The sequence below is a fragment of the Eurypyga helias genome, unplaced genomic scaffold (assembly GCF_000690775.1).
Source record: "Eurypyga helias isolate BGI_N326 unplaced genomic scaffold, ASM69077v1 scaffold6336, whole genome shotgun sequence".
Lineage (NCBI taxonomy): Eukaryota > Metazoa > Chordata > Aves > Eurypygiformes > Eurypygidae > Eurypyga > Eurypyga helias.
This window is the reverse complement of record NW_010254547.1, coordinates 39402-46877: the sequence shown is the minus strand read 5'-3', so window position 1 is coordinate 46877 and position 7476 is coordinate 39402. Positions and strand designations below refer to the sequence as shown.

The 7476-nt window shown below is 48.0% G+C and overlaps 1 protein-coding gene across 1 annotated transcript in view; it reads left to right on the top strand.

Annotated features, from left to right (window-relative positions):
* Nucleotides 1-802: 802 nt before the first annotated feature.
* The window catches only part of F2 (coagulation factor II (thrombin)), a gene marked incomplete at its 5' end in the record, with an annotated part of 7698 nt that continues 1024 nt past the window's right edge, over nucleotides 803-7476 (top strand). The window contains 10 exons of the mRNA XM_010153009.1: nucleotides 803-827; nucleotides 1022-1072; nucleotides 1507-1612; nucleotides 1692-1822; nucleotides 3401-3697; nucleotides 4058-4171; nucleotides 4454-4580; nucleotides 5058-5225; nucleotides 5691-5864; nucleotides 6032-6210. Of these exons, the coding sequence (XP_010151311.1) occupies nucleotides 803-827; nucleotides 1022-1072; nucleotides 1507-1612; nucleotides 1692-1822; nucleotides 3401-3697; nucleotides 4058-4171; nucleotides 4454-4580; nucleotides 5058-5225; nucleotides 5691-5864; nucleotides 6032-6210 (1372 nt within the window). The remainder of the gene's footprint in view (nucleotides 828-1021; nucleotides 1073-1506; nucleotides 1613-1691; nucleotides 1823-3400; nucleotides 3698-4057; nucleotides 4172-4453; nucleotides 4581-5057; nucleotides 5226-5690; nucleotides 5865-6031; nucleotides 6211-7476) is intronic.

Here is a 7476-nt window from a genome sequence, read left to right as displayed (position 1 = left end):
CTCAGACATGGAGCCATTGACCACAGCTTTTTGAGTGTGGCTATCCAGCCAATTCCTTATCCAATGAATGGTCCACCAGTCAACTCTTCCAATTAGTTCAGCATGGTGCCACACACATTCAAACTGCCACAGTCCCAGATGCGCACAGAAGAGCTGGCTTAGCAACCAAACACTGATGCAGGTTCCTTAAACTCCTTTGAGCTGACACTTTTGCACAGTCTGTTCCTCTTTCTGGTTTCCAGGCTCATTTACTCTGCTAAATATGTTCTGCATCCTTGGGGGATTTTCTCCCAGCCCCAAGGCCAGTATCCATGCTGGATTTCACACCTAAGAATCCAACAGTAAACAAAGAAACAGTTAAGAGTCTAGGCAGGGTACAACCTCCATGGAGTATTTCTAGAGCCATCACGTCCAGGCTGCACAGCAGAGATGTAGATCCACACTGCTGAGCAATACCTACATAGGACCTGTGGCCTTGGAAGTTCTAGGTTCAGTTCCTTGGACTTCTGCACTGTAGCACAGGCTCTGCTTCCTCTGTAGGTTGACGAAGGTTGTAAGCATCTTCAGTCTTTTTAGAAACAGACGTCCCTGGATTCCCAAGTGTGATGAGTGGGAACGTGGTTTTATATCAGAGTTTTTGCTTTGTTGGGCTCTGTAGTAACTGATATCAACAGAGGTAGGTCAGTTTGTTCCCTTTGCTGTGATGGGGCACTCTCCCACTGGTTTGAATTGCAGCAGCTAAGCAAGGTCTGTGTCACTGTTCTTCAGTATGTAATTTTTTTTTTTTTTTTTTTAATTACAGGACGCATTTTGGTCAAAATATCAAGGTAGGTTGCTTCAAGTCCTGCAGGTGCTCTGCTATCCCTTAGGATGCACTGTCGCACCGCTGTCTCTACCTCTTACAAGACCTCACGTTCCAGGACAAAGCACTTGTGTTTTGGCCCTAGATGATAAACTGGTTCAAACTATGTTTCTTTGGATTCCTTTACTATAACGTGTTTCTTTGTTCTTATTTTGCTAGTATGTCAGGGCCTGAGAAAGTCCAGGGCAGTTCTGGATGCTTGTTTAGAAGGTAAGAAACTCACGTTGACCTCAGTCTCCCAGATACAGCGAGTGCCAAGAACTTGCTTCCTGCAGAGTTTGTCTAAAGTTGGTGAAGCCATCCGATTAGAAAGAAAAAAATAACACAAAGGGAGCTTGAAATCCCTTATTTCCCCACTAACCTTTTCACAAACGGCCTAACTGTGCTGCTGGAACAGCATGGGGGCGATATCCTTCTCCGTGTGACAGTCAGGTGCGGCTGAGTTTTGCTGCTCCAAAGGGCTCTCAATCTGCATCTACAGCCAAAGCAAACCCCAGTCTCACCCACCCCATGAACTGAATGCCTGTGCAGGCTCATACGTGCAGCAAAAGTTTAAGGGGTTTGTGGGATGGTACCTCTGAACTTAAAAAACCCCATGTCCGTTGTCCCCGGCCCTGGCTTACACCACGCTGGGATTTTGACAGGTAACTGCTCCCTTGGACTGGGCCAGAACTATCAGGGGACAATTAGCTACACCAAATCAGGGATTGAATGTCAAGTGTGGACAAGCAAATATCCACACATACCCAAGTAAGTTAACCTCCCACATACCCCTAAAGGGTTCTCCAGCACGTCCTTCCTTCCTAGCCTAACCACCTTTTCCTCGCAGATTTAATGCCACCATTAATCCCAACCTCATTGAGAACTACTGCAGGAACCCAGACAACAGCTCAGAAGGCCCATGGTGCTACACCCGAGACCCAACGGTGGAGCGGGAGGAGTGTCCCATCCCAGTGTGCGGTACGCCTCAGCTCTGCACCCCAGCAAGCCCTGCACTGGCAGGGAACACTGCACTGAGACTGATAATGTGTCAAGGAGGAGAGGAGGGTAGGAGGGAGGGATCTTACACGATCAGTTGGAGATGAGGAGCGGTGTCGTAAGGGAGCTGGGGGGGCCCATATATCTACCTTGGCTAAGTTCCTCTAACGTGCTGTTTTCTCTAGACTACACTAACCTAGATCCAGATTAAATCTGGAATCAGCAGTCCTCTGGAATCTACTACAGTTTTGCTCGTCAGGGGCATCCCAAAGTCCTGGCTCAGCTGCCTCTAATTTGTGACAGCAGAGAGTCATAGTGAGGGGTTTTCTGGTCTGAATTTCCACCTTTAGGGCAAAAGCTTGTGCTTGAATGTCTGCCTTAGCATTCACTCACACGGAAGGAAGCACTTTAATACCCACAATCTCCAGAAAAGAGAAGACATCCTTCTCGCATCATTAAACTTGACAGGGTAGAGAACACATACACCCTCCCACTTCTCCATAATACAGAGCTGGATCCCCTGGGGCCTGGCCTCCATGAAAGCCGAGAACCTCCTCACAGCAGAAACTTCTCTTCTAAAAGCACAGACCTGAGCCAACGACTCTTACAGAGCCAGAGGTGTCAGCAACCCTTTTGACCAAGGGGCGTTCTACGGTTTCCAAAATCATTGACGCTGTCCTGATCCACCGTACGGCAAACTGGAGATACTGCTCTGCGGTCCCGTCTCTGATCACCAGCTGGTTTCTGACCTACAGCAGTCTACCGTTACTCCGCCTGCATGGATACGGCAGGACTAGAAAAGCCTTGGGTTTGTGCGCGGTTCCTCTGCAACCGTGCTGACCTGAGCCAATCTCACCGATCAAGGCGAACGCTACTTGCTCAGTGGCTGCTGGGCCCCAGGGTCAGTAGTCAAACTGAGGGTCTCTCTTCACATGGGGATTTCCCCAGTGCACAAGGAGAAGGCAGCTTGAGGCCGAGCAACTGTGGCAGAGCAGATGATCTGGTGCCCACTCGCCCAGGAAATAACGGCTGCAAGCTTTCAGCAGCAAGACACTTGCTAGAAAAAGTGTGGAAAGTCTGGCAGGAAAAAATATATCTTATAATTAGATATAGAAACATCAGCACCAGGTAGACTTGCTATTTTAGTAGCGTATCACAGTAAAGGGCTCCCCCAAATACAATCTAGTTACGCCTTTGAAGAAAAGGCATTGGAGGCTCCTACACAGCAAGATTACAATGCAGGAGGCACCTACCCAGCCCTTGAGCTGGTTCCCAAAGGTACCCCAGAAAGGAACACAATACTGTCCCTCACATCTTAGTGGCGAAGAGACGTGTGATGAGTAGCGCCAGCCTCACCTTACCTCCTGTCCAAAGAGCCACCTCTGGCACTGCAGTGTTGTAGAGGGTCACCACGTTACCTGGGAGCACGGTGGGAGCTCCCAAACATAATGGGCTGCCCCATGGAACTCCAGGCCTTAACAAAGGGGCTCCAGTGCTATTTGCTGACAGCACTTCTGAGCGCAAAGCTGTGGCTTAAATGACAGTTCCCTGTCTTTCCAGGTGAAGACAGAACAACGGTTGAATTTACTCCACGGGTCACACCCCCAGCACCGCTGGAGCCCTGTGAACATGAGAAAGGCATGCTTTACACCGGGACCCTCTCGGTCACTGTGTCTGGAGCTAAGTGCCTGCCGTGGAACTCTGAAAAAGCCAAAGAGGTGCTCCATGGAAAACACCTTGACCCAGAGGTGAAGCTGCTGGAGAATTACTGTCGGAATCCCGATGGAGATGACGAGGGTGTCTGGTGTGTCACAGCTGAACCACCCAACTTCGAATATTGTGATCTGCACTACTGCGGTGAGAAGCCTGCATTGGTTTGGGTAGGCACACTCGCGAGGCAGTGGCAAACAAAAGCTGTGTGCCTGACTAGGCTGAGGTGCTGGGCCGGGGAGGCACAGACGAGGTAGTACGTGCATCCGACTCATCCAAAAAAATCACCTGTAGCAACCCGTAAATGCATGGAGCTGTTACATCTCTCAGGTGTTTCTCTTCTCCCTGAAAAACTCACAGTGGTGGACAGGGAGCATTAAAAAGAGCTGTAGTTCCAAAACATCATTCCTCCATCAGGCCCACTGTGTATGGAAAGGAACATCTACGTTGCTGAGGATCACGGAAACTGGAGCTAGGCCTTTTACCATGTTTGTCTTTCTTTCTCAGACAGTTCGCTAGAGGATGAGAACGAACAGGTGAAGGGAATATCAGGACGTTCCACCCTTCCTCAAGAGTTTAAAACCTTCTTTGATGACAAAACTTTTGGCTCAGGTGAAGCAGGTGAGCAAAAACCCTACATCCAGCATGACAGTCTGTAGAAAGGCTGCAGCTTCTTCCCACAGGGCACTCACTGTTCCTCAGGAACACCAGCTTGCCAAATGATGTCAAAAGCAGGAGAGGTATTTAAATTCCTTGAAGTCAATCAGAAGTCATTCTCCAGTTAATAATCACGGAGCTAGTAAGCACTTCCTTCCCAGGCTCTTCAGCTTTGCATGCTGACTGCAGACGTTTCTCCGCTGTGAATCAGGAAGGGTAACCAAGCCACGCTGCCTGTTGTTTCAGACTGTGGCACTCGTCCTTTATTTGAGAAGAAACAGGTAACGGACAGAAGCGAGAAGGAGCTGCTGGAGTCGTATGGAAGAGGCAGAATTGTGCATGGGGACGACGCAGAAGTTGGCAGTTCTCCCTGGTAAGCATTACTTTTGCATGGTCCTTCCTGGGGAATTGTGTCTCACTTCTCTCCAGTTTAAGCAGAGGGAAGTAAAAGGTCCCTCCCATCTCAGGCGGCATGAGGGCGTTATGGCTTCTAATCAAAGCTTCTCCTGGTAGATGACAGGGCAGTAATAAAATAGCTGGAAAGAAACTCTCCTCTTGAGCCAAGAACCATCTAGGAAAGCAAGCGGGCTGGTATGCTTCATCTCTGTCTCTTCCTCTTTCCAGTTTTGCTGGAGCAGAGAGGATGAGAAACATCTCCAGGTGAAGGACACAGCTTAAATGGCCTACTACACAGAATATACATGCCCAGGGATGATTTCCGAGAGCCACCTATACAGTTGTCTTTGTCATATAGCCATTAGCAAATTCCACTCTTTCTGCATGACACTAACAGACACTCAGCCAGCAGCACTTTGGTCCTGCTAAGGCTTCCCCCCTTCTTGTCTCCCAGGCAGGTGATGCTCTACAAAAAGAGTCCTCAAGAGCTGCTGTGTGGTGCCAGCCTCATCAGCGACAGGTGGATCTTGACTGCTGCTCATTGTCTTTATTATCCACCCTGGGACAAGAACTTAACTACAAACGACATCTTGGTGCGGATTGGCAAGCACATAAGGGCAAAGTAAGAGCCTGGATGAAGTGAGAGTGAAATAGCCTTCCTCTTTGAGTTAGGACATACAATGAAGCTGGGCTGTCATTCAGTAGCCAAGGAAACGTGCATAGCCAATGGCACGTGCCTCTCCATTATCACAGAATGGTTTGGGTTGGAAGGGACCTTAAAGACCATCTAGTTCCAACCCCCCTGCCATGGGCAGGGACACCTTCCACTAGACCAGGTTGCTCAAAGCCACATCCAGCCTGGCCTTGGAGGCTGGATCCCATTAGCCTTGATCCTAATGGGATCAGCTCTTGCTGATCCATAAGGTTAAAGTGAAAGGAAGAGCAGAAGCATGGGAAGACTGAAGGGGCACTCAAGTGTAAAGACAGTATTGTCTCAGGGGGTACTAAGCACCTAAGAGTATCAAGAACCCCAGAAGACTCTAAGTTGCTACTGTACAACACATTCTTTCCTTCATGACTATTTCAGATATGAAAAGAATAAAGAGAAGATTGCCCTGTTGGATAAAATCATCCTCCATCCCAAGTACAACTGGAAAGAGAACATGGACCGGGACATTGCACTTATGCACTTGAAGAGACCCATCATCTTCAGTGACTACATCCATCCTGTCTGCCTGCCTACCAAAGAGGTTGTGCAGAGGTAAGGACACTGTCCCATAGTCAAAAACACAGGCTACAAAATCCTCCTTTGGACCTTCAAAATAAAGACAGAAAAAGATGCCTTATTTAGGCTATTTGCAGCATGAGAGCCAGGCAGAAAAAAAGCTGTTGCAATACCTCTGATTACACTTGTGCTTCCTTCTACAGGCTGATGCTGGCAGGTTACAAAGGGCGCGTAACTGGTTGGGGAAACTTGAAAGAAACATGGGCCACCAGCCCAAGCAACCTCCCCACAGTCCTGCAACAGGTCAACGTGCCAATCGTACACCAAGATGTCTGCAAGGCATCCACCAAAGTGAAAGTCACTGACAACATGTTCTGTGCAGGTGAGTAGCACGGGAGACAGGGCCAACTTGACACAGAAGGCGAGGGCCAGCAAGGTTATCTTCCAAGACATTTGCAAGTGCCCTCCGTAAAAGAGTAACTTTCCTAAGATAAGAACTTGTTCAGCTCCCAGAAAACATGAAGGCTGGAGAACTTGAGGCTAGCAATAACACTGGTAACACTGCGCTATGCCAGGCTAGCCAGCCTGATGGCACCCCACTCTGCCAGATACCAGCAACAGCTGTGTGAGCACAGCTAACACCATCTTTTCACCAGCACACGGAACGGTTCAGCGACTCCCTAAAGGCCACACACCAGTTATCCTACTCAGAAGCCAAACAACCACTTTCTCTCCTAGCTTGTCTCAACCTTTTGGAGCCTATTCATGCTTATGGCCAAAACTTCTGTGGCAACAGGCGCCACAGCTTAGTTAGGCATGTATGAAAAATGTAATTCCTCATGTTTTGTTAAATTTCCCACCTAATAAATTTGAAGAGTTACAAATCTATACTTGTAACCTCAGAAAAAGTATTTCCCCATGTCACATGCTATTTTGTGGATCCTTTACAGCTCTATCATTGCTCTTCCAAGCTGAGCAGCACTTATTTAATTTAATCTTTCCTAATATAGAAGGCATTCTGCACTTCTGATAACCTCTCCTGGCACTAACACCCTTTTTGAGAGAGAACAGAAGTGAACACAGAATACAAGGGACTATGGATTTATGTACCACTTTAATACTTTCTGCTGTATTCATTTGTGCAGACCTGATCAGTTCCTATGACCACGACTCCAAGTATTTGTTTTGACTTGTTTGTGCTGCTTGCAGCTAACACCACATACGATTGCTTGAGTTCAGATGGCAGCCCGTTCCATGAGAACACTGACAGTAGCGTTCCTACGGTTTCTTTTTCTAGACAACAGTCTCTAAAAATAGCTGAGATGCAGGCATACAGCAGAAAAGGGGAGAAGGGTGATGAGACAATGCAAAAATACTGTCTAGTTCCTCAGGAATTAAAAGTGAAATCCCTTTCCTCTTCACAGCAAGACTGTAGGATGACAGTCGGCTGGGGGAGAGAATGAGCAGAGCCTGCAGAACAACAAGAAGGTGAAAGCGAGGACAGCAATGCGTCTCTATAGAACATGGAATGACAGGGCAGGGTACGTGGGATGTTACACCCACAGAAGTTTCTAAGATAAAGGAAAGGCACAGTATCACAAGCTACAGCTGTGAACACAGTGGCAACTGACACAAGCAGCAATTCTGA